The sequence below is a fragment of the Mus caroli genome, chromosome X (genome assembly GCF_900094665.2).
Source record: "Mus caroli chromosome X, CAROLI_EIJ_v1.1, whole genome shotgun sequence".
Classification (NCBI taxonomy): Eukaryota; Metazoa; Chordata; class Mammalia; order Rodentia; family Muridae; genus Mus; species Mus caroli.
The window spans coordinates 67359362-67385882 of record NC_034589.1 but is presented as its reverse complement, the minus strand read 5'-3'; the positions used below and the strand labels follow the sequence as shown (position 1 = coordinate 67385882).

Below are 26521 nucleotides of genomic sequence, written 5' to 3'. Positions count from 1 at the left end.
TGAGTGAGTGTGTGTGAATGTGTGTGTATGTATGTTAGAGAGAGAGAGAGAGAGAGAGAGAGAGAGAGAGAGACCATGCCTGTCTGTACTAGGATAATAGGACAGGAACAGAGTCTCTAATGTCAAGTTTAAATGTCTTGTCCTAGAAACTTTAGACTAGAAAGGCAGGGAAGATTTGTTCTGTGACTATTTTTGAGGACATGTGAACCAATACCAACTTACCCCAGACATGGCATTGATTGATGATATACAAAAGAAATTATTTTACCAAAGTTTATCTCAGTGAAACTAAGTACTTTTGGGATCAGCACATAGGCATGAGTGAGGAATTACTTACAGTGGGCTCTGAATTCTTGGTTACAGCCAGTTTGAATGGCTACTTGTGACAAAGACTGTGGAAAGAACTTTTATGTCAGGAGAAGGTTCAAGCTGGTTTCACCAAATCTTTACTGCTCCATTACAGCCCATCATACTAGGCTCTTCAAGAGGAAAATCTTCACTATTGTGGCCCCAGTTGTCCAGCTAGGGGAGATATTCAACTATCTTCATTATTCCTCTGAGTCCTTTCAACTTCATACAGTGCACTAGCCCTATTAATTAGGAACTGAGTTCCAACTGATATGAATTCATGATGTATCAGAAAAGTTAAATCACTTGTTAATTACAAAGCTATAGCTACACCAAAAGTACCCATTTGCCTGCTGAGTACAAACTCACATCGTTTGATTTGACAGCAAAGCTTCCATCTGAGCAGCCTCTTGCAGCACCTCAGAGCACTTGATCAGGCTCAACCCTCTCAATTGTTACTACTGATAAGCAGCTGGGCCCACAGGTATTATGAACTCAGCAACTGAGTTTCCATAGCTCTGGGAGGAAAAGGATTTTTCATTAAGTATATTTGACCGGGGAACCAGGAAAAAAGTGATCCTTCTGGCAATGTAGACAAGAAACTCCCACCTATGGTCCTTAACATTCACAGTAAGGAAGCATGGCTTGTGAGAGCAGGGAAGAAAAATATAGACTCTTCAATGTGACCACCTAGCTTTACCTTTACCTGGAAACCTCTCTGCTTAAGATGTAGTTGACACATCTTTTTGTTTCCATGAGACATTTTGGAAATGCCTTTCTTAAGGCTGGCAGCTTCTCTGAGTTAATCAAGATCAAAAGTCATGTCCCCTGAACTTCAGGCTCTGGAAAATAGGCAAGCCAGTAAACCATACAGAATATTTGGTGCAAAGTCCTGCAGCTCCGAAGGATGAGTCATCTGCTTTTACCACCACTTGAAATAAACGATAATGGCTTGGCAGCCTCTTGTATATTAATAGCCTTGTCATTTTACCTTTCTCCTGCTCTCTTTATTCCACATTGGAATTATAGATGGCAAAAGTGGTTTCAGAACTGATTGCCCTACCTTTTTTTTAACTACCCAGAAAGCCCAACAGGAGTCCAAGATGCCTCCTGCACCCTGGCCAGATCAAGTTGCCCCAGTTATCTCTTGCTATAGTTCTTGGCTAAATTACCATTTTCAACTTCTCTGTAGCATTTAGTACTGGAAACAATCAGAACTCTTTCCTTGTCTGTGTATTGCCTGTTTCCTGTTTTACAACCGTAAACTTCCCACCAACAAATATTTCTCCAACTTTTATTATATGTCAAAAGAGCACCTATGAGAAAGTGAGGCAGCGCTGGCTCTATTATATAGCAGAGGGATACACAAAAGAGGAGACGTATTGTAACAGGGGAAGTGCTTTAAGAACAGGAGCTCTGGCATGTACAGACCCCTTTCCATCCAAACCCTGCGACAAAGAGTAGAGGCTCAGTTCCATCTCTGGTTCACATTAGACTTAATTATTAAGTTTAAAGGGTTAAAAAGAAGGGCTGGAGAGATGACTCAGCATCCAATATCACTAGCTGCTCTTATAAAAGATCCAGGTTGGATTGTAAGCATCCACAACTATGCACTTCTGACCTCCACAGGCACCAGGCAGGCAAGTAGTATATAGCTAGCTATACATGCAGTCAAAACCCTTCAGTCACATAAAATTAAATGAATACTTTAAAAGAGAAATAGAATCTTGGATGTCTGATATAAAAAAGCCCTTTCTAGATGTGGTGTGTCTACTTTGCTCATGAGATGGGTCACTTTCTGGGGCTTATGAGTCATGGAGAAAGGTAACCTAGCCTTTATATTTACCTGTCCATCGTTGAATCTGAGGCATGGGTGAGTGTTGAGGCTGTGTTTCTGGAACCCAATGTGACTGTGGCTTTAAGTCTCCATAGTGTTTATTAGGGATGCATTGAAATTTTCTATTCTGTTTGCCACAGACTGTACATGTTCTTTAAAATTACTTTGAATAAGAGGAGAGAAGATAGGGGTGCAGTTGATCATGTCCCTCAAACCAGCAGATCCAGCAGCTCTGCGGCCTGCCTTCCACTGGTCTCTGTAGCTCACACACTCATATTGGTCTTGCTTCAGTAACTTTTCTGGCACTTCTATTGGTCCTGAGCCCCATCATAACTTCTCAAGTTCCCAATAGCTAGCTTATCAGCACTTTGCTGTGTGAAACAAGTGTCTCCACCCTCGCACCTCAACTCTGAATACTGCTTCTCTGCCGCCTTGTCAGAATGTAGCTTTAGCTCCTCTGTACATCAATGCTTAGTGCCACTTGAATGGGCATATTTCTCCACTTCCCCCTCTACATGTCCTTCTAAGCTTGAATTTACTTCCATCAGTGTTTTGTTTATTTCCATGTTTCTAAACACACACAGAGAGAGAGAGAGAGAGAGAGAGAGAGAGAGAGAGAGAGAGAGAGAGAGAGAGAGAGAGAGAGAGAGAGAGAGAGAGAAAGGGGGAAAGAGAGAGTGACTGCGCATCTTTAAATGTTTTCCTTGCATGGACATACACAGTATGTGCATGTCATTAGCTCCAGTGGTCAAGTTTTAGTACTAGATACCCATCTTGTATTTTCATCAGCTATTTGAACCAGCATCTGCCCTACTGCTTCATTGCAATAGCTCATACAAACGTCCATAGTGTTCTCCTTGTTGATCAACTCAATGGTCACTGTTACCCTTTGTCTAGCTAATACATGGATGAAGCTGTTACTAGACTAAAAATACTTTCTACCGCCATTTTCTGGTGACCTTAATCTCCATCATAGACATATTTCTTCTCTGATGTAGGCTGGGCCCAACATCCTGGAGTATTTTAGTGGTTCAAATGCTCCAAAATATGCGATCAAGTTTTACACATGTCATTTCCACTTTCTGGGGACATGCCCTTGCTTGCAGTATATATATGGATCTAGAGATTTATTTCTTGGCCAGACATCTCCTGGATACTGATAACAAATATGCTTGCTTTGCTACTTACCAGTTATTCCCTAACATTGGCAATGATAAGAATGGCAAATGATAGGTTTTGTTGCATACTGACTACATGTGACACACTACTCGATGCTTCATGAGGCCATGAGAAGTTGAAAGTGTTCTAAATCTTAATACACATGTAGATCCCAGAAATGCTGAATTAATTTATTTGTGAATATTTAGTTAGCATCTACTTGGGGTCTAGAATTCAATCTCTGTCCACACTATCTGCAGCAGATACTTGAGCAATGTGATACCATCTCTATTTCCACTGTCAGGTTACATATTCTGAAGCCCAAATGTCTTATGCTTGACCTTTACTTAGCCTCAATCATATAGATTACACTATCTCTAGCTCAATCCTCTCAACTGTCTCCAGCATCTTGGTCTTATGAAATCCCAAGTGATTAACAACCCAAGGGTCTTTTAAGATTTGTGTCAATTGGTATTTTCCCCTTAGTATAAGAGGGAAAGCATGCTGTGCATGCTACAGTTGGATCCAAGCTAAGGCAGAAACACACAGGCTTTAAAACTATCAGCTCTGATTTCATCCCTAAACCATACACATAGTAAGCAGGACACATAATAGTTTGATGTTTGTCATTAACTTTGATAATTCACAACTAACAAGGGGGTACTTGCTGCTATTCTGATCAGTGGTTAGTTTGATCTAGTTATGAAAACACAGCTGCTATGTGAACATTTTGTTTAGATGTGGCTTGAATAATAAGTTGTATTACAAATAACCAAGAGAAAAAAATATGTCTCTACACATGTGCACGCACATACACATATACACTACAACCTAAGCAATAAATGTAATTTTTTATTTCTAATGGAGCATTAGAAAGTACAATGCAATCTAGGGAACTGTTTTCACAGCAGTAACTAAAAGCTCTTCTTTCATCTCTCATGTCCCTATTTCTGTGGTAGAACCCTGGTCTCCTGGGAAGAGCCTTCTCCCATTTGTCTACACACATTTTAATGAACTGTTTGTCCTATCTATTAGAGATCCCTATAGCTCTCTCTTGTGATTCCTCCAGCTTTTTCTTTCTTGAAATTCTTGAAGGACAGTTCTGATATATAGTGTCTCCACTGGCTACCCTTCTGAAACATCCTTGTTGCCCACAGGATAGCATGCAGTCTCTTGGCAAGATTCAGTATTAGCAATAGGTTGGCCAGCCTCCCAATCCACCTTACTTTCCCACAGTTACTCTTCGCACACTTTTCAGCAAACTCTCCCTGTTTCTTTGTCAGTTACTGCACATTTCTGTCTCAAATCCCCTGGGGATGCCTATCTCTGCACTTTGGCAGTTTGGAAGCCCCTCTTCTTGTTGTGATGGGCACAGGCCTATGAGAAAGAGTCTTCCTGGGATTACTGTGGCTCTCCTGAACCTTGGTCTTATATTTCAAATCTCCAGGTTCCTTCTCCTAGCCTAAGCTTTATAATAAGGTCAAGATGGTATATGAGTTCTTTCTGTATATTCTCCTATCACTCAGTATAGGACCTGGTAAAGATTACTACATAGCAAGCATTTGAAGGACAAGGAAACAATAATAACTGAGTAATTTGCACAAGTTCTTGTAGCTATGCTGTAGATGTGATTGTGAGAAAGTTGGCAAAATGGCTAAACTCAACCTGTAATAGTCTCTGATTGGGGGACCTAAAGACCGGTCTATTTTGACTACCCAGGATTCAGTCATTCTTATGGTGAATGGGGCCTAGTGGTTACCAGAGCATATTCTAGGTCAAGGAAAACCAGATATACCATTTCAAATGGTCAAAGACTATGAAATATAGAGCCGCATGTTTAGAAATTCTTAGGAAATTGAAGATGGTGACAGCAAAGTACTGTAGAATAGTTTGGGTTAGCAAGAAGCCCTGTGAAATTACATGGGCCACATGCTGACCAACATGGTTCTTCCAAGGATCTATGAATCAGGAGGGGCCTAAAAATATGCTCTGCAGTCATTTCTCCTCTGCTCATCAGAGTCTGAATCAGTGGATCTCTACCCTCCTAGTGCTGCAACCCTTTAATAAAATTCCTCTTGTGGTGGTGACCCCCAAACAGAACATTATTTGGTTGTTAATTCAGAACTACTGCTATGAATCATAATGTAAATCTCTGTGTTTTCTGATGGTCTTAACCCCTGAAGGAGATTCTGACCCATAGCTGCTTGGCTCAGTGGTACTCAGCCACACAAAGCTTTTTGCAGGCCAGTAAGAAATACTTGTTGCCTTCTAACTTTCAGGCATGCAGTTGAGAAGCTGAGAGATGTGTGTGTGTGTGTGTGTGTGTGTGTGTGTGTGTGAGAGAGAGAGAGAGAGAGAGAGAGAGAGAGAAAACCAAGCTTACTTCATTGATAAAGACCTGCTCACTATAAACAAGCTCAAAAAGCAATGCCTGCGAAAGTACACAGAGATCAGTGCTCTGACCATGACAAATCAGAGGGATGCAATAGAGGGTGCTGCAGAGAGCTTGTTAGATTAGTGAGCTCCAACAAAACCTCTCCACAGAGCCTTCAGGCCCACAGTGCTTTCTAGAGCAACAGGTAAAGGAGGCTGATACTAGTGCTCAATGAGAGCTTGTCATGCAAATATCTGAAGTCAATTAGAAGGCTCTGTGCAAAATAAATAAATAAATAAATAAATAAATAAATAAATAAATTTCCAAGGATGCTGGAGATTCTTGGTATGCTACCCTCCCCCTAACAGGCTTTCTCATTTCTTCTTCTGCTATTCTCTAAGAAAAAAAATGCCTGGCCTATTGTGGAGAGACATTTTCGAAAGCCTCTTCTGACACCCAGGCCCCAAGGCTGAACAGGAAAGAGTGTTGAGTCAGTGTCCCTGTGGGATTGTCTTCCAGTGAATGCCTTTATCTGATCCTCTGCTAGTGACTATTCACTAGTCCCCTAGGTACCCATGGAATTGGCCTGTACAATGGTTCAGACCAGAGGTTACTAGGGAAAACCCGTAAGGATCCCTTGTTTCCTGCACCAAGGGTGGTACTGAGTTTGTCTAGCTTCCTTAGATGTGTTCTGAAGGGCTGGAGGGTGTGGAGTGAGACCAGGAAAAATCAGTGAGGCTAAGGGAAGATGTGGAGATTGATGGGGCTCAACAGGTTGTAAGGAAGAACGCAAGGACCTCAGAGCTCATCAAGGGGTCTGGAAGGGGTCGCAGCAAAGTACCCGCAACGCCCGCGCGCATGACTTCTCCCTGCCTGTGGAGGCTCCCCAGGCCACAACCGCTAGAGCGGTTTTTCCCCAAGCCCTGGGCCTCACGCTGCAGGCTCGCCCCCTCCTTACCCCCCCCCCCCCCCCCCCCCCCCCCCCCCCCCCGCCCTGGCTGTCTGGCAGCGCCGCAGTGCTGGCGGCTGGGGGCCTTGGCGACAGGGCTCCCTCATCTCCACCCCCTGCCCGCCCTCCCTAGCCTCGCTCCTCGCTGCCGCAGCGATCACGTCGTCGGAGATTTCCATCGGGGCTCGGGGGGCGGGGCCAAGGTGCGGAGCGCGACTGGGGCGGGGCGAGTGGGAGGAGTGAAAGTTGGAGCCCAACAAAACCCTCCACCTCGCTCAGAACAGCCAGACCTGCGCTGCGACCTCCACACAGGTGGTCGTGCCAGGCACCGCCGAGATGTTGCCTAAAGTTCTCCTGATGCTTCTCAACATGTTCCTGGCCCTTCAGTGGAGGTGAGTCTCCATCCCGGGACCTGAGAGCCTTCTGTGCCCAGCAGGCTTCCGGGACCCCCAAGGTCCCTTGTGACCAACCAGGCCAGCCTGGTCCCTTGTCCTTTCGACGCATGCTACCCTCCTGTGGGCCCCCCTGTAGGACGGGAGTCCAGGGCTGAAGACAGGGATCCCAGGGAAGTCAGGTGGGACCATGTTCGGTCCATTGGCGTCGTGGACTCCGGCTGGCCCTCAAAGCCCTGGAGCGGTCGGCCAGGAAGCAAGAGCACCTGGTTCCCTATAGTAGACTGACGCAGGAAGAGGGGAAAGGGCGCGCAGAAACCGCTGGAGCTAGGCGCTTACAACTCAGGGGGCTGTGCTGGGGACTTTGGGAAGGTGGCTTCTGGGCTGGGGGTGAGGGGAGCTGAAGTGCCTCGAAATGTTTTAGTGTTTCTAATCGATTCACTCTTGCTCACATTTTTTTTTTTCTCTTATTCGGAGCGCCTGCTAGTACCAGGCACGATGCCAGGCAACTCTGACTTTACTTGCTTCCCATCCCGTTGCTCGTTTTCCTTCCAGTCTCAGTCAGGAACCTGAGCCTTGGTTATCTAAGGGCTCCCACCCCACCTACCTCCCCTTCCCCTTCTCACCCCAAAGCACCCTGCTTGGTCTTAGGGACAGACCTGAATCAGAGGCCAGGAATGTTTTTCTTTTCTGAGGTCTGTGGATTGTGGCCTGGATTTCTAGCCCCCTCCCTTTTTTTCTGATTTCTCTTGAGTAGCCAGCCTCCCTCCCTAAAACCCCTGACCCCGGGCCTTTGTATAAAGGGTGTCCCTAGGACTTCTTGGCATTTAGGGTGGAAGATGGTTGTTTTGTGCCTGTGTTTTAATTGGAAACTGTTTCTTGTGAGGTGTGAGCTGTCACAAGTTTTTAAGCTTCCTGATCTGTCGAGGTTTCTAGAAGTCTCCATGGCATTGGGCTTGTGTCTTTTCGTTTGTTTGTTTTGAGAAGGGGCAATGTGAGGTATATGTGGATCCCTGGTGGTTTTCTGGTACCCTAAGGTGAGGCTGGCCTCAGAAGGGTCTTGGTAAATGTTTCTAAATGTGTACTAATAATTTCTTGCGATTCATGTCCATTTGGATGGTATTTTTTCTGGGACAAAAGATGGCCGAGGATAAAGGAGGGGGCGTGAAGAAGAAGGGAGGGCTATAAGAGGGAAAAACAGCCCATCCGGCCGGAGTGGGGAGGGGGGGCATGAAACTGACGTGCTCACACTGTCAGCATGGCAACCTGTGATGTCAGGAAAGGGGAGGTGGCAGTGGAGTGTGTTGGGCCAAACTTCAATTTGGTTCATGCTCAGCTTCAAATCAGGTGTATGGTTTTGAGCATAGCCCTTTCCTCATATGGGCTCATATTGTTTGTCCAACAATAAAATTTAAAGGCCAGCATATTGAGAAAGAAAGCCAGGGTCTTCCTCAAGTTCTTTTGCTTCCCTCTTTAGCTAGATTTGGAAGGTGGTAGTGCAGAGCTTCAGTCTCATCCAGAATTATCACATCTGGAAGACTGTGGATGTCTGAAAAGCTTCCCTGGAAAATCCCACTAGTCCATTGTGGTTTTCTAGGGTTTATTCTTTCTAGCCTTGAAAAAGAGCTTGGTGGCTTTTTGGAGATGTGTATGCATATCCAGGAGCTTCTTAACCCCAAAGGTCTCAGGGTGTGGCTATTTGTTTGTTTACACTAGCAAAATCAAATCTAAGGATCAAAGCAACCTCCACTCCCCCCACATCCTTTTCCTTGTAGGCCTAGTAGAGGATCTCTGGTCCCTTGGGGTGTTGGCCTAGGGGATTAGCCTCTAGATGCCTAGGAGACTTGAAAAACCTTAGGAAAGAACACATCATCTAGATATGACATTTGAAAATAGAAATGCTTTTCCCAATCCTAGTCTTTGCTTAGCCCAGTATGGGAATTAGCCATTTCAGAAATGAGAAATGGCAACAGCTTAGCCTATCTATATGCCAATTATACTATTCTAAAAGCTCAGAACACTGCAGAAAAAAACAAAACAACAAGAAAAAACCCCAACAATTTGATGCCCAATTGCCAGTCCCCTGGTCTGCACTACAGGAACCTGCTCACCTTAGGCTGCTGCTCTTATTTTAGGGATTAAGTTGCCTGGTGGCTTTAAAATACCATTTTAAAAGTGTAATACACAAATATGAAAGTATAGCAATCATAAATGAACACAGCTCAGTGAATTTTCATAAAGTAAACATGATCAGGTAACCAGGACCGAGATGATAAGGAAATAATTGCCCCACCCCCAAGTGTCAGCAAACTTAAAATCCTCCTAGAGGAAACCACTCTCTTGCCTTTCAACATCAAATGTTAATTAGTGCTGAAAGTTTTTTTCAAAAGCTTTTAATTGTATTTTTTCAAGTATATGTAGCAAACTGAATATCCATATAGCCACCATCAGCCTGAATATTAAGAAAGAGTGACTTGTTTTCTCTGCTCCCTACATACCATTCTTTCAACTTAGTTTTTTTAAAAAAACGAATGTCAGACATCATATTATTTTGTATGTAAATATTGTAGTCATTAAGGGCTTCACCAGTAAAAATAGTTAAGAATTATTTGTTTATGCTCTAGTTCCACAGTATCTCTAGGATATGGTTTTCTAATTTTATTGTAAAAATCAGAACCTGACTGTGATTCATATATTATGGGTATGATGATGTTATAATGCCTTTTTGCTGAATTAGAACCCATATGCAGAAAAGTGCTCAAATAATAAGCATACAACTGATATGTCAGAAAATGACCACAGTGATACCTTTCATCACCGCTGCTCATACCCTAGGGCTGTCAAGGAATTCCATATATTAGCAGATGGATTTCTAAAGTGTGTATCAATTATTGTTATTGTTATTATTATTAGTAGTAGTAGTAGTAGTATTGCTGTTGTCATTATTGGTCCTGGTACCCAAGATGGTCTCCCATTGGCTAGTCATTTCCTTGTTGAAGGAAGCCACAAAGTGCTGCTCTGTAGTCTGTCTTCCTCTATGTCATAACCTTGATTACATTATAAAACCATCCCAGAATTTTTCAGTCCTATATGCTTCCAAGCATTCCTCAGCAGTCCTGGGCTTTGGCCTGACCCTTCCTCTCAGGTGCTGTGGCTCAGACAGATGTGAGGCTAAGGTTAGTAACAGCAGCTGATTGGCCAGAATTCACGAAACCATGCCCACCTACTTGCTTTCATATGAACCAGCCTTTGAAAATTTAGTCATTTGTTGTTGACCATCTTAAAATAAAGAATTATGAAAGAATTGCATATAAAGTCTCCAAAGAGCAATAAAATTTAAAAGGAATTATCGAATTTTATCAGTTAGTGCCTCCTCATTTACTATGACCCCCCTCACTAATTAAGGCTTGTGGTGTAAATATTTTGTTTTTCTTCTGCCCCAAAAGGCATCAACCCTAACCCTTAATGATTGAAGGTTAGAGCTTAATTTTTTGCTTTTATATTCTAGGGTTGGACCTCATGTTAATCTGGAGAATAAACCCCCTGCCCAAGATAAGGTAGTCTTCGGCCCTCAGCCCCAGCCTGTGCCACAGCCTCTGACTCCGCCTGAATCTCCTGCTGGAGGTGCTGTAGTCTTCGGCCCTCAGCCCCAGCCCCAGGCTGAATCCCCTGGCCATGATGATGTAGTCTTTAGTTCCCAGCCCCAGCCGATGCCTCAGCCTCAGCCGATGCCTGAGCCCCAGCCTCAGCCTGAGCCTGAGCCACAGCCGCAGCCACAACCACAGCCGTTGGCTGGGCGCCAGCCTCTGCCCCAGCCGCTGCCTTGGCCCATGCCTCAGCCCCAGCCGGAGCCAGAGCCTGAACCTGAGCCTGAACCTGAGCCTGAGCCTGAGCCTGAGCCTGAGCCTGAGCCTGAGCCTGAGCCTGAGCCTGAGCCTGAGCCTGAGCCTGAGCCCCAGCCAGAACCTCAGCCTCAGCCTCTGGCTGGCCGTCAGCCTCTGCCCCAACCTCTGCCTTGGCCCCTGCCACTGCCCCTGCCCGAGCCCCAACCTGAGCCTCAGCCTGATCCCCAACCCGAACCTCAGCCAGAACCCCAACCTGAGCCCCAACCCGAGCCCCAACCTGAGCCCCAGACCCCAGGCCAGGTCCAGGCTGGGCGCCAACCCCGACCCAGACCTCAGCCTGAGCCCCAGCCTGAGCCTCAGCCTGAGCCTCAGCCTGAGCCCCAGCCTGAGCCCCAGCCCCAGCCTGAGCCCCAGCCCCAGCCTGAGCCTCAGCCTGAGCCTGAGCCTCAGCCTGAGCCCCAGCCTGAGCCCCAGCCAGAACCCAAGCCAGAGCCCCAGCCAGAGCCTGAGCCGGAGCCCCAGCCAGAACCCGAGCCGGAGCCCCAGCCAGAACCCGAGCCGGAGCCCCAGCCAGAACCCGAGCCGGAGCCCCAGCCAGAACCCGAGCCGGAGCCCCAGCCAGAGCCCCAGCCGGAACCCGAGCCGGAGCCCCAACCGGAGCCTCAGCCAGAGCCCCAACCGGAGCCCCAGCCAGAGCCGGAACCGGAGCAGGAGCTGGAGCCTGAGTCAGAGTCGAAGCTGGACCTGGAGCCGGAACCGGAGCCCCATCCCCATCCCCATCCTCATCCTGAGCCCGAGCCCGAGCCCCAGCCCCAGCCAGAGCCGGAGCCCGAGCCCGAGCCCGAGCCCGAGCCGGAGCCCGAGCCAGAGCTGAAATCAGAGCCCCAGTCCCAGCTGGAGCCTCAACCTAGTGGCAAGAAGCTTCCAGCAAAAGAACCAGAACTCACTGCTGATTGCATGACTGAACGCCCAGGTGGGAAACTGACAAGAGCTTCTCGAATCCTTAACACCATCTTGAGCAACTATGACCATAAACTGCGCCCTGGCATTGGAGGTGAGTTAATGGAAGAAGGCCTCCTCTGATAAAGGAAAAGCGAGTTTTCTATGTAGTTGTAGGCAATGAGTATGGGTTATAGATGAAGGTACCACATACAGATAGGAACTGCTGTGGATTCACCAGGTAAGACACAATGGCACCTCTAGGTTAAGAATGCCATGGACCTTGGTCAACACTTTTCTATTCTTTTGCCTTCAGTTTTTCCAATTCTAAAATAAGATGAATGATTTGAAGATATATACCTAGCCTTTGTAGTCCATGAGCTGGGACTTTCTATAGAAGAACAAAGGAAATCGGGTTGGCCCTCTTCCCTCCTTCCATGACTCCCTGTTTGATGTCATGCCTTTATGTGACATTTACCCTGTACTATGTCTATGTCTTACAGAGAAGCCTACTGTGGTCACTGTTGAATTCTTTGTCAACAGCCTCGGGCCTATTTCCACCCCAGACATGGTGAGTACAGAATTTTGATGACAGTTTTTTCTAGATTGGACACCAAGGGTGCCACTTACTCTTGCTTTCTGCTGTTTGTGTTACTAATACAGCAGGTAGGGTTTTGTTGTTTGGGAGTTCAGGTGGGGTTTTTTAATCACAATTGACTTGAGAACATGAATGGAAAAGGTAAGTCTTTTGCTGCCTGAAGAGGACCTTTGGGATTTTGACTCTAATCTTCAGTTTTTCATTCAAAATAAAAACAATAAAACAACTGTAAATATCACAATTGAATGTCTGTCTTTTGTCTGATTATTGGATGAAGTTAAATCTATAACTGATATTTCTTGCTGTACACCTATCCCTATAATTTTATCTTAGTCCTTTGTCTCCTTTCCTTTCCTGTTATCAATATGATCTCCAGTTAACTTCCATCATCTTTCACCTGAAATATGCAAATGTTTTCCTGTCCAGTCCTACTGAGCAAGCTTCCTCGGTAATGTGCCTCTTGTATTTATAGTTCTAACCCACGATCTAGCAAGTTATGACTCTGTTCTTTTTCATCCCATTAAAGTCCACAGACTATAATCACACTATAATATGCACATTCTAAGACAACATTGTACCTCAGAGCTGGACCTTTGTGCAAGTTCAAGATGCCATTGATGTCCTTTTTCACTCATTCAGGGTCCAGCTCACATAGCATCTGTTCAAGGCAACTTCTCTGCCTCACGTAGTAACTAATTGCTCCTGTCATACACCACGCCCCTCTCTGGGCACTCAATTTTTTCTGGATTACATGTAGTTTATATTCCCTAGTGTATTTCATGGTAATTAATTGTTTTTATGTTAGTCTTGCTCTCTCTGCTATTGAATCCTTAATGCTAAGAGCATAGTATATGGTAGCTAAAAGTGAATTACAAACGATGCTCTGCAAAATTCAGATGTGCAGTATTTGACAAAGGAAGGTTGTGGTAACCAGTTCCGTGATAGTACTGGGCTTGGTTTAACATCCTTAATGACACCTAATAAGTACCATGTGATCCAGAGCTCAGCAACTGATGTTGAGATGGGTGGTCCTGATGGGCTCAGAGGTAAGTAACAGTGATGGGAACCAAGCTGTGTACATAAACTGGGTAAAAGCCTAGCTCACAATGTTTTTGCAGGTGTACTCCCTGCTCTTTCTCTTTATTATGCCATTCTAAATTCTAGTAAACTGACTGGTTCCTTCATTAATAAGATGCCCACTTTCACCTACTTAGTCTTGGCTAAATTTCATAGGCTAATAAGTAGGAGAGATCACACACATTGATAAATACAGCAAATGATCCTAAGTTACTTGACTCTGTATTTTGGATAAGTGTTCTATAAAATAAAAAGGCAGTGCAAATTTTCTCAGGCAATTTGTATAGGTCATAATTTGGGGGAACTACTTTTAATCCTCTGCAAGAATCCTTGTGTCAGCAGACCATTAACCCCACTTATAATACATAAATGCACCATCTCTCCTTGTTCAACACCTATTAATCTTGCTAGCACCAGTCTCACCTGAGCTTCTAGGAGTACTTAGACCCAACAAGCCCTAAGTGTTCAATCTAATCTTCCAAAAGTCACTCAATTTGAAATCAGAAACAGCTAGTTCATTATGGGAACAAGAGAGTGACTTATTTAGCCAATAAGTTGGTATTTTTTAACCTTGCAAAGCCTTATAGTATATGTAATCTCCCTCAAGGAGTTTCACCTTCTACACAATTCCATATCATTTAATAAAAGAAAGGGTGAGCCCCTGTTCTTGTTTAGCCTGCTTTCCTCTAATTCATTTGCTGAGGAGAACATATATGTCTACCACATAGCCACAGATCATGACAATGTCATGGCATGGATTATCTCTGTTGTTCTTTGTGGCAGCCAAGTCTCCTTTTTGACATCAACATTTGAAGCAATTGATGGTCTCAGCAAGGTTTCTTGGTAAACCTAGTCAGTGGAGTTGGTTAACTGGGTATTTGGTGCCAGTCACTTGGGCAGATAGAATAGTAGAGAGAAACCTAAAACCATTTCCTGTACATTGTATTCAAATGTTTCTATTCATTCCCTTGCTTAACTCTGAAAATACCCAGTTTGGCCTTAAAAGGAGTGACCAATCTAGATAAAACTTCCTGGTCATAGCATTCCCAGTTGCTAATGCTGGCTCTTACTATGGTAATTATTGAAGGTGGTTCTAATGAAGCCAGTTCTGAAATGCCACATTACTATTTCAGCTAGACTAAAAGAGATCCATCTTTAGTTACCTGTCAAACTTAATCGCAAAGCATTAGTTATACGTTGATGTATGAAGAATTTCTAATTGGTATCTTCTTAAACAGCAATGAAATGCTTGTTTTGAACATTGTATAGCAGACCTACAGCATGGCTGGAGGAGGGGAAGATTTCTCATCAACCACCATACAGTTCATGTGCTGAGATATGAATGAGACTTTGCCAGCTACTGGGAAGGTGCAAATTCTTTGAAGGCTCTTTGTGAGGGTACATGAGGTAGGACATGACAAAACATGACAGGACAGGGCTAGACAGGATCAGGAGCAATGCCATTAACGGCTGGTTTTTATACTGGTTTTATACAAAGTGGTAAACACTTTGCCCTTTCTTTTCTGGTTACCAGCAGTTTGATGGCTGCTTCTGGCACCTATTGCCTCAGTGCAGTAAAGGGCAGCTGGGATTTTTGTTCCTTCTTCTCAGAGGGTGATAATGCCCTTTAGGGTCTGGGTTTCTGTGATTTGTGTCTCATTCATGATGGACAAATATTCTATCACTGAAGTATGTCATTGTCCTCTTTTTATAATTTTTTTTAAAAAAAAAATTTAGGTAGGGGCCTCGCTCTGTTGCCCAGGCTGGCTTTGGTTCAGTATAGCCTGGTTCAGTCTAGCCCAGGCATAACTTGAACTTTTCATTCTCCTGCCTCAGCTTCCCAAGTATCTAAAATTACAGGCCTGTGTCATGAGGACCATCTGATACTTATTTTTGGTGCAAGTGAAGGCAAAGCTAGGGTAAGGTCATAGTAAAGGTGTTCTGAGTGGCAGCACTAGTGTGGCACCACTGGCTGTGTGATTTTGGACATCGTCTCTCTCCAAGCCTCAGTTTACCTACTTCTAAAAATAAATTCGACAACCAGCCTTTAATTGTGCATAGCTCTGGTGCTTACTTCAAACTGATTACAATTGTACTGTGTATTGCTCTACAAGCGGCAGCCACATGCAGCTGCTTCTTGTGCTTCCTATTAAACGTTCTTCTTGATGTTTAACAGACAGTTTATGGGATCCATAATATATAGAGACCACATAATCATGGAACTATCTATTCATGTGCACACACTCTTCAGAGGTTATAGGCACTTATTTGAAAGGAAATATAAAACAAAACACAAACATAATTCTTCTTGTTAAAAAAAAAACCATGACAATAGATAGACATTTCTCATGTGAATCAAATCATTTCATTTTAAAATCTAATTCTGGGGAATGAATGGTTGGGGTTAATTAATAGCTGTGCTCCATGAATAAAAGCTGAAAGGGAACCTTTCCTTTGTACAATGAGTTGTGTGTGCTTCTACAGTTCTGAGGACTTTTGAGCTGGGATTTTTGATTTGCAGTGTAGGGGCTGAAAGTGTGTTGACCTAGTAAGAGTAGCTCCACTGTCCTATGTAATTACAATGAAGTACTGATGATCCACTACAGCCCAGGGGTTTATTGAGGAATGCAATGTGCTACCTATTTGAGAATATAACTTTCTTTTCAGAACAGGGCAGTGGAAAATTCCTGTACCCAAACATATGTTGCTTTCCTCTTTGTAATCCTAGATGGATGCAAGCCTAAGGATATATCAATGGTATGAGGTCTTTGCATATTGCTAGAGAGGAGAGGGGACAGTGTCAGCTATGGAAGCCAGTAGAGCTGCTTGAGGGAACTTCCCAGGAAAACAAGGCAGAATACTTACAAGTTTGAGATGATCTATCCCAGACTTTGTAATAAGATCCCATACCAAACAACAACAACGACAACAAAAAGAAAACAAAAATGGTGAAATGTCCCTTTTATGATTGATTCTCCAGAACAGGATTTAGACTTGCTTTGAATTCTTCTGCAAGGCAGAAAGGAGTTTTCTGTGAGAAAGAAGGGAACTCATTTACAATAACCCTTTCTATAGCTCTGAGCTGTGGAAGAATGGTATTGCCCACTACATACCTTGGCATTTGGCACCCTTAGTTGTGCCAATCAAGCCGGATGTGATTGATTTCTTATCTGTGGTAAAATCTGAGTCTCCTTCAGTGCTGAAACTAAAAGAATTGGATTGAAAAGAAGGTGCTTCATCCCTCTTCAGCTTCTTGGGCCAGTGTCCCATTAATTCTACCAGGCTGTCTTCAGAGTTCCATTTTAAGTAGTGACAAACACCACATTTGCATGTAACTGTCTCTTGTCTACTTAGTCCCAAGTATATGGTTTTCTGTCCCTTCCCACCAGGAATATTCCATTGACATCATCTTCCACCAGACCTGGTATGATGAGCGTCTTCGTTACAATGACACATTTGAAACCCTTATTCTGCATGGCAACGTGGTGAGCCAGTTGTGGATCCCGGATACCTTTTTTAGGAATTCTAAGAGGACCCAAGAGTATGATATCACCATACCTAACCAGATGGCTCTCATCCACAAGGATGGAAAGGTGTTGTACTCAGTTAGGTATGTCAAGCCTTTAGTGTCTCACCTTCTAGGACTCTCTCACTCTTTCAGAAAATTTGAGCTAGGGACTACAAAGTAGATATATCATTTTGAATAATATTCCTAAAACCCTGTATAGCTTTTCTAGACCAGGAATTCAACCTCTTCCTTTTCAGATATAGACATTGAGATCTTAAATAAATTATACTGCTTAAAGGCACGTGCCAAGTGATTTGGTAATCATGGAAGCTGTTATTTGGTAGAAGGTAGGTGCTGGCATGACTGCATTAGCTGGACAATTTAATTCCATGTGGGCACAGTATATAAAGGCACAGAATTGTCCAGACACCATGGAAATACATCAGTTGGAAAAATATTCAGGACTAGGCTACATAACTTGAATACCTGGAAGGAGATACTTGTGTCAGCAATATTGGCTATGGAGATGGTAGAAAGTAGCACAGGACTGGAGCACTGGATTGAACAAGACAGAAAAATCAATGTATGGTGGCCAATGTACTTCTTTGATGATATAGCCTAGTAAGATTTTAGAAGTTCTTCTTCCTCTCTTTGTTTCACTCCTTTGGGCTTTTTGTCTTAAATTCTACTGATGCCACTCATTAGAGGTGATACCTTGGTCAATGTTGAGTAAATACCTAAGTACACAGAGACAGCCTAATGAGGCTCCTTTCTCCCTTCCAGGATGACCATTGATGCAAGATGCTCACTCCACATGCTCAGTTTTCCAATGGATTCTCACTCTTGCCCTCTGTCTTTCTCTAGCTGTGAGTACCTTCTTAGGTTTCTGGGGATCCAGAGATACGCTGGGCCCCTCTTTTGCTCATCTTTCCCTTTTAATTTTTCTGCTTCTGCTTTTTTCCTGTGATGGTGCCAAGGTTGTTATAAGCCTCCATTTTCTATCCTCACCCCGTTTCCTGCCAGCAATGCTGTGTGTGCATTACTTTAGCTTTATGTTGAATTCTTCCCTCACCCTTGCTTTACCTTAAGCTAGTCACCTGCTTCTGAAGTGTATCTGAAGTATGCTTGCTCCTCTCCATCTCTGCCTTGATGCAGGGTTTTAATCATCTTCTGCTTGAACTTCTGCAACATCTTCACTTTGAAACAGAATATATGCTAAGCTAAATTCATTGTCTCTTTCCAACTCCTGCCTCCAAAGTAAATGTGTCGCTTCTGTGTTGCCTCATTTAAGGGTGCCATCATTCACCCAGTTGCCCAAGCCAAGAACTCTGACACCCCCTCATTGACCTCCTACATCTACTCAGTCCACACATCCTGTTGGTGTTCCCTCCAAAACACTATTGATCTCACCTCCCTCTCTGCATTCTGACTGTTAGCTTTCATTTCTCATTTCAAATCTGCGCTTAGCTGGCATGGATCAATTCTAAATTCCTTAAAATGAACCTCAAAGCCCTTCATGACCTGACCCCTGCTGCTTCCTGCTATATAACCCATCTGTGAGATAGTCTCCCTAAAGTTTTGCTGTTTCTACATTCACCTTTCTGTGCTTTCCTTTCACCTTCTTCAACCTCATCTGTATTGAGAATGTTTATTTTCAAAACTTAAAGTGAATGCCCCATGCTCTAGGAAGTCTTTTCTGATTGTGTTCACAAGTGATCTTTCCCTACTTCACCAGTTGTTCCATGGGTAGAAATATTCAGAGCAACCCCAAAATTTAGAGTTCTATATGGCCTTGCTCAGTGAAATGTGAATGCTGGTTCACACCTTACTCAACTTTGCATTCGATGCCCAGGGCAAATGTACTTATTGAATGCATTTCGGCAACTAGGTCAGAGGCAGGGTCTCAAAGCTGGTGAAGCCAAAGTCAGAAGTCCAAAACATGGCTCAGGCTAACACCATGCTTGTGGGGCCCTCAACTGGGCTTCCCAGTCTTATTCACTCTTTCCCACATTGATTTCCAGTTTCCTATGATGACAGTGAAATGATCTACAAGTGGGAGAATTTCAAGGTCGAAATCAATGCGAAGAACACTTGGAAGCTATTGGAATTTGATTTTACAGGAGTGAACAACAAAACTGAAATCATCTCTACCCCATTTGGTAGGTGGTCAGTGGGAGCTAGTGCTGGGCAGAGTCTGAGGGAGGAGTACCAGTAACTGGAATTGGCTATTTGTTCAAATGCTGTGTAAAGAGTGCATGGAAACACTCTTGAGGGCATCACTCCTCTCTTATATATGCTAAGCACTTACAACTGTTTGCAGAGGAAACTGAGACTTTATAACTATGTCTCAGTCTCATCTGCAAAGAAGTAAGTGCTTTGCCAAGCCCCTTGAAGAATGGGGTGAGTATATATATTTTTGTAACCTTCAGAATGTTCATCTACCTCTGGGTTTTAGATCCTTTGTATTCAGTGTCTTTGTTATATCACTAACTTACTTAGACAACATTGGAGACGGGTACTCGTGTAATTTCTCCAAACCCTGAATCAAGTCAAGCTGGTTGAGTGAGAAGGAAGATCTACCCTAGCAAGAGGTAGAAGTGTGCCATGGTCTGAGCCTAATCAGCCCCCCTCAACCCATGGGAATCACGGGTTCGGACAGATGGGCATAGAGTCAGCGGGAATTGACAGACAGACACAGACACAAAAGAGTGTGCTGGATCTGAATGTATTTGTCAAATCAAGCATCAAACTTTTTATACAGAAGAAAATAGGGAAGTTGGGTGACACACTGTCAAGGTACAAAGAGGTTACTGGATTCTTACACGAGAAGCTGGAGTCATAATGGTAACTAGTGGGGGGTTGGAGAGTCTGCAGGTAATTACTCAGCTGCAGTGGCTGGGACAGTAACATTATCTTAAAGGAGCAACTCTGAAAATCAAATATTTTCACCAAAGGCTTCCTAGTGGAATCAACATAATTTTTGAAAATTTTCGGATCTTGTTCCTGATAAGAACAATAGGGGCAGATTCTGGGTCTCTTAACTTGTAAGTCCTGAACAGATGTGAGCATCTTTGCTTATATTCCTAGGTGATCTGAATGAGGAGCCAAGGAGTCTTCCCAGGGTAGCTCTGAGAGCAACCCTGGACCTTCTTCACATGTACTGACAAGAATGTGGATGGAGCAGGTCACCCAGCCAGCCTTTTGTCATTTATTTTGCTTTGTGTCTGTGTGATGATGACATAAAAAAAAAATCTGCTATTGCTACTGATGGTCACTGGGTGAGGGACAGCTTATGCTCATCTGACTAAAGCTTTGCTTACACAGTACTAGGCAGGGAATGGGTGCTGCTTTTCCTTTCCTGGGGCTCTGAGAAAGCCACTTTGCTTGCTTTGGCTTGGAATTCTTGCTCTTCTACTAGACAACTATGGGCCTGCCCCTTAGTACTTCAGTTTGTCCAGATAGGTGGAGCCCCATCATCAGAACTGGCAGGAGAGACAAGGCCCAGGGGCTTTCAAGTCACTAGTGGTTCCGTTTAGTAGATGGTTTGTGCATTGTTTCAAAATGGTACCCTAGTGACTACAAAGCCCCAGAGCCAGCATCATCGGTGAAGCAGTGGCAGTAGGTAAGCAACATCTCTTCCTGTGGAGAAAGAAGTAGGTCTTTTCCTTTGACTAGAAACTACTTATTCTGAATTCATAGTGTCTCCACTGTCAGTTATTTTTGAGTCAGGTCCCAACTCTCCCAGTTTGACACCAGGGCAGTTCTTCCTAGCTGGAACATACATGTACTCAATTTTCAGGGTTTTGAATGCAGTGGTGCCCTGAAACTTGGCCCACCTTGGACCTTAGAGCAGAGTTTTTGCTTCAGGAGCTTTTCGGAAAGTGCAGCCTTGTCTGTAGTAAATGAACCATCCTTCACTGATAGCTGTTGAGCCTCTAAGGAAATCTTGCCACGATCAAGAGGTCAGTGTCTTCTTGTAAGATTATTTCCTTCCCTAGAGAGTTCTCCCCATTAGGAAATTCTTCTTTCTCATCTAAAATGGGAATTTCTGGAATATTTGCCCATCAGATCTAGTTCTTTTCTCTTATAACTACCTGGCTTACATTAACTGAAGGTACTCTTCCAAAAGTCAAATGTAAAGATCTAGGGTTAGAGCACACACTTGTATTCTATTGGGACTCTTCTCCCCACTTCCTTTTCTTCTCTTGCTCTTCACTGCCTTCAGTTTACTAGTCCTCCGGACAGTCTTTTAATTGTGTCTTTAGCAGTGCAGCCCCCAACTATGATCTGGAAAAAGAGGTAAGAGCTAAAGTCATCTTTAATCAATTTTGTTTTGGTTTGGCTTTCAGTCCTAGATACATCTCTTCCATTGGTATTGCTTCTTCACTCATCAGAATGAAGGAAATATATGTTAGTATCCTTTTCTTGTCAAATTTCTAGCTTTTAATAAATAAGAAAGTTTCTTCTTTAATCAGAATGAATAAATTTAAAGGATGAGGAACAAAACAGCACTACACAACTTGTGGCAAACATATTAAGAAAATTTTTAATCGCAGTCAAGACTCCAGGACAGATGGACTAATAATTTGGTCATTCTGGCTAGTAGTATAAAATGGTCCCTGGTTCAGTGCTAGAGGAATCCTAGTGTTAAAGATCCTACTATTCAGGCAGGAACTTTCCCACTGACCATAGCCATTTACTTGCCTTTCTCTGAAGAACCCAAGAAGCTTTGTTCTTCCAACACTAGGAGAAAGGGTTGCTCTCGGTCTGTACTTGCCCACTCAGACTGGTCAGGCAGGTGGGCTGTTTTTTTTGTACAGTCTACAGTGTACACAGGGTTTGTGCCTGATTTCCAAGGTTATTTTAACCATGGGTTTCAAAAGTCACTGAGCACCATTGCTTGGTTGGTTAGGAGCTAAGCTGAAGGCCTTATATGAGCCCTTCCTGAAAGGGGCTTGAAGGTCCACCTAATTCAAAGTCACAGGTGGCTGTTGTGTCATAGAACTGGAAATTGTGGGCTTAGCTTCACAGAAAAATCCATAGTTAAGACAATTTAATATTTAATGACATGGAGAGAAAAAGTGTTCCTCTGGGCAAACTAAGCATGGAGTCATAATATTATGAAGAGCATTAGGAGCAGCACTAGGAACAGAATATGCAACTGGAAATACAAGTTTGACCAACTTCTGAAAGATCCATTCCTATCTAGAGAAAGTTCAAGAAAGATCATTATGCCCAAGTGAATGTGAAGGCCTACACTGCCTTCTGACTGTATATTCTGCAGACGTAACATCTAAAGCTTTACTGAAAAGTTCATAGTCATCTAATTCTTCTATTTTCCTTCAACACTGAATTTATGTTAAGGAGTAATAGATTAAGAACAGTCGAGGATTTACTTCCCAGGATAAGTATATGTGCTATCTAAGCTGGGAAGCAGTTCAGTTAGTTTTGGGTAAGGCATTCATGTTGTGTGTATGCATATATATGAGTCAAATCTAGTTAGGTCTTAGAATCAGAATACATAGCATAGACTTTATTGTGTAGCTCATATATAGCAGGATATGTCATATTTGGCTAAACCAAGTAGGCATGCTGTGAGGGCTAGCAGTGCAGATAATACTGTAATATCACAAACTATACATTGCATTTCTATGGGTTGGAAGGTCTCAGCTAGCCATCAGCTATTAAGTCAGGATACTATGAAAGCAAAGGTTATGGGGTTGGTTTTTATTGGTTTGTTTTTGTTTTTAACTTTCCTCTCACTACTACTACTCTGGGGTAAACAGATTTTGGGAAAGTGAATCAGTTAACTGAAAGTGGGTTTATTAATACTCTTGTGCTGGCTTATCTCTCAACTGGCCATGGGTCTTACAGTAAATCTCCTCTCTGAGCTTCTACTGAGCTACACTGAAATAGTGTGCCTTTTTTCTAGAACTCTGGAAGGGTTTCCCATGAGCTGGACAGTGGGATCCATGTCCAGTGTGCCATGCTGGACATCAGGCCAGTACTGCAATGCAGAGGTATATTTGATGTCTTTCAGGTGACTTCATGGTCATGACATTCTTCTTCAATGTAAGCAGGCGGTTTGGCTTCGTTGTCTTTCAAAATTATGTTCCTTCTTCTGTCACCACAATGCTCTCCTGGGTCTCCTTCTGGATCAAGATAGAAGCTGCTGCTGCCAGGGCCTCTGTAGGTAAGAAAGTATGGCGATCTTAATTAAACATGGGCATATGTCATAAATTAACGTTGACCAAGGGAAGTATTTGCCTTCTCCTGTTGTCCTACAGCACTGTCATGAGCTTAGCCCATCTTCACTCTTTGTTCTTATAGGGGTCAGTTCTGTGCTCACCATGGCCACGCTGGGTACCTTATCCTGTAAGAATTTCCCTCGTGTCTCCTATCTCACAGCTTTGGACTTCTATATTGCAATTTGTTTCGTCTTGTGCTTCTGCACTCTGCTAGAGTTTGCTGTGCTCAACTTCCTGACCTACAATAATATTAAACGACAGGCTTCTCTAAAGTTCTACCAAGTAAGTACCAGGTGTTGGTATGGGAAGCAAAACTGTAGACTGAAGATAAGAGGGTTATGGCATGTGGGTGGCTAACTTTCCAAGTGATAAGAGGTTCCCTGGGGTTATAGAGGAAATAAACCTGGTGTGATGGTGGGAATCCCAGAGGACCTAGAACTGGTGTGGAAAGTGTAGTTTCTAGGAAATTCTGGGCCAGATTTCCCCTTGACTCATATTCCCTTTCCCATTTCTCTTTCTTGTTCTCTATTTCAGCTTCCAACCAATAGCCGTGCTAATGCACGTACTCGTGCCCGTGCACGCACCCGCGCTCGTGCTCGTGCCCGTGCACGGCAGCAGCAGGAAGTGTTTGTGTGTGAGATTGTCACCCATGAGGAAAATGCTGAAGAGGGGTATCAGTGGTCTCCAAGATCAAGAAGACCTCAGTGTCCCTGGAGGCGGTGTGGCAGAAGTTATGTGTGCTTCAGGGTTCTCAGGAAGTATTTCTGCATGGCTCCTGGTTGTGAGGGAGGCAGCTGGCAGCGGGGCCGCATCTGCATCCATGTTTATCGGCTGGATAACTATTCGCGGGTGCTTTTCCCCATTACATTCTTCTTCTTTAATGTGCTCTACTGGCTGATTTGCCTTAACCTGTAGGCTCCAGCCACTAGCTCATGGAGCAACCACCTCAGTTCCCCATGTGGTCCTAAGCCCCTTTGCCAAGGGAGTTGAGAGACAATAGCAACAGCAGCAAGCCTGAGGAGAGTATGCCTCTGCTGTTCCTCCTTCTGTTGGCCCCTTCACTCAATCTTCTCAACACCACTTCTCAAGTAACAGCTCACCTCTCTATTCTTCAAACAGTATCCATGATGTTCAGTGTGCCCACATTTGAGCAGATAAGCTATCTCTCATTTGTGTTTACAGCTGTTTTCCCCAGGAGGTTATAGTTCCACTTGAAGTGCTAAGGGGCCCAGCTCAGGCTCAGCCCCAGAATGCACAGAGCAACAGTATAGCAGAAGGAGGGTCCTCATCCTTAAGTCTTTAAGTCAGACTCTTTGATATTTTTCTCCCTGCACTCTCTTCCTATACACACACACATACACACACACACACTCATACACACACACACACACACACACACACACACACCACTATCTGTAGGAGGAGAGGAGCCAGCAAGTGGGCCTATTTGAGAAAATAACCTGTCTCTGCTGCTGTGCCATCTCCTCCCCCCAATCCCTGCCTCCATCTGCACTACCAATTCAGTTCCCTTCATCTAATGGGTATCTCTTCTTGTGTGCAGTGTTTGTAATTTCCCCTGCTTTGTATGCCCCCTCCTTCCTCTTCTTTGATCCCTGTGATTCTTTCTGTAACTTCCCCAGTGACTTTCCCAGCCCTGATCCAGGTGCTAGGCTTTGTGTCTCCCAGGGGCCAAGAAACCAAGAACACTCTGTTGAGCAGCAGTCATTGCCTACCACTGATTGGTGCTCACCTCAGGCACAGTCTAAGAGTATGATTGCTTCCTTGGCCCCTGGACCCATAAGCCAGTTCACTGCCATCCCTGGGGCACTCACACAATTGCAATCAATTGAACTCCCTTAAATTTGTATAACACTTTCCCTTTGGCAAAGTACTTTTGACAAAACATTTCTATTTGGAAACTTGTTATAGCTCTGTGACATCCTTGGGCACAGGTTGTCATAATGTAGATGGCAACCTTGAGACATAAATTTCTATAGGATTGTGGATCTTTCTGGAAGCCAATCTGGAGCCCCCTGTCACCTGTTAAAGTGCATGGCAGAGCTAGGCAGCTCTGGTCAGCATGACTCAATTTTCTTTCTCTTGCTGGCACCCCAGTGGTAAGGACTAGAGTGACAGGCCCCCACCTTATCATGGGATTGCTCCATAACTAGGTCTGGGGTGCTCAGACTGATCTACAGGCTGAACTCCTGCCTCTAGTAACCCAGTGAAATGAATTTGTATATGCCCCAATGCTTGTATATGCTGAACAGAATCAGTGTCTGTATATTATGGGGGTGGGTGGGATTGGGAAATCCATTTGCTTATAGTCACCATCATCTGTAAAGGGTAAATATGTGAATAAAGGTATCAGCAAGCATTCAAGGTGTGGCTGTTTCCCCTCCACTCCCTATGCATCTTGTTTAAAATTAAATATATTCTTTGACAATCTCATATACCATACAGTATAATCAGAGCATGGTCACTACCTATAGCCTCTATCTTCCTTCTATCCGTGCTAAGCCTACTCTTCCCCACAATTTTATGTGTATGTGTGGTATTTTCTGGTTGGTTTGTTCTGTGACTCTTTAAATAACAAGGGTTGCCTGGCATGAACATGTCCTCTGGAGTGTGGAGAATTCCACAGTCACTACATAGCTGCAAAGCATGAATCCCTAATGCCCTCAGCAGCAGTATTCAACACTCAATAGTTCCCTGGGGAGGGGCAGAATCCCAGAGCTCTTCCTTCACCCAGGAAGAATATTTACAGGTCCAGTCTTGTGCCAATTCGAATATAGGTGTCCTCAGCTGTTGTGAGTTCTTGTCATAGGCAGAAGCCAGTATTTCACAGCACTCACCCATCATTTGGCTCTCCACCTACCAGACATGTACCAAGTACCCTTCTCTCTTACTAGAGATGAAAGGCACAAAAGCACCAGAATATGTGGCTGCCTTCAAACATTATTTGACCTGCCTCCAACCCCTCCATGTTCCTTTCATAGAGCTTTTCATTCTAGATCCTACCCAGATGCCGCTAGAGCCAATTGATTCCACATATACCCCAATGTAGAATCCCAGGAAGATGGACATTCTTTGGCACAAAGTAAAAAGACTTTTTGATCTTTGCCATTCTGACTGGTGTGAGATCAAAAAGTTAGGTGACAGCAGATGCTGGCAAAGATGTGGAGAAAGAGGAACACTCCTCCATTGTTGGTGGGATTGCAAGCTTGTACAACCACTCTGGAAATCAG

The 26521-nt window shown here is 43.9% G+C and overlaps 1 protein-coding gene across 1 annotated transcript; it reads left to right on the top strand.

Annotated features, from left to right (window-relative positions):
- The first annotated feature begins 6988 nt into the window (after positions 1–6988).
- On the top strand, positions 6989–24208 carry Gabre (gamma-aminobutyric acid type A receptor epsilon subunit). The gene is made up of 9 exons (XM_021152860.1): positions 6989–7058; positions 10567–11957; positions 12346–12413; positions 16907–17127; positions 17809–17891; positions 19047–19184; positions 23066–23218; positions 23356–23555; positions 23808–24208. Exons 1-9 carry the CDS (start codon positions 7003–7005, stop codon positions 24186–24188), a joined length of 2691 nt encoding a protein of 896 aa, XP_021008519.1. The 5' UTR covers positions 6989–7002; the 3' UTR covers positions 24189–24208.
- The last annotated feature ends 2313 nt before the right edge of the window (positions 24209–26521 follow it).

Coding starts and splice junctions, on each gene's coding strand:
- Gabre (XM_021152860.1), top strand. CDS start 7,003: ATGTTGCCTAAAGTTCTCCTGATGCTTCTCAACATGTTCCTGGCCCTT. Junction 17,128..17,808: donor AAGGTGTTGTACTCAGTTAG/GTATGTCAAGCC, acceptor TCTCCCTTCCAG/GATGACCATTGATGCAAGAT. Junction 19,185..23,065: donor AATCATCTCTACCCCATTTG/GTAGGTGGTCAG, acceptor GATGTCTTTCAG/GTGACTTCATGGTCATGACA.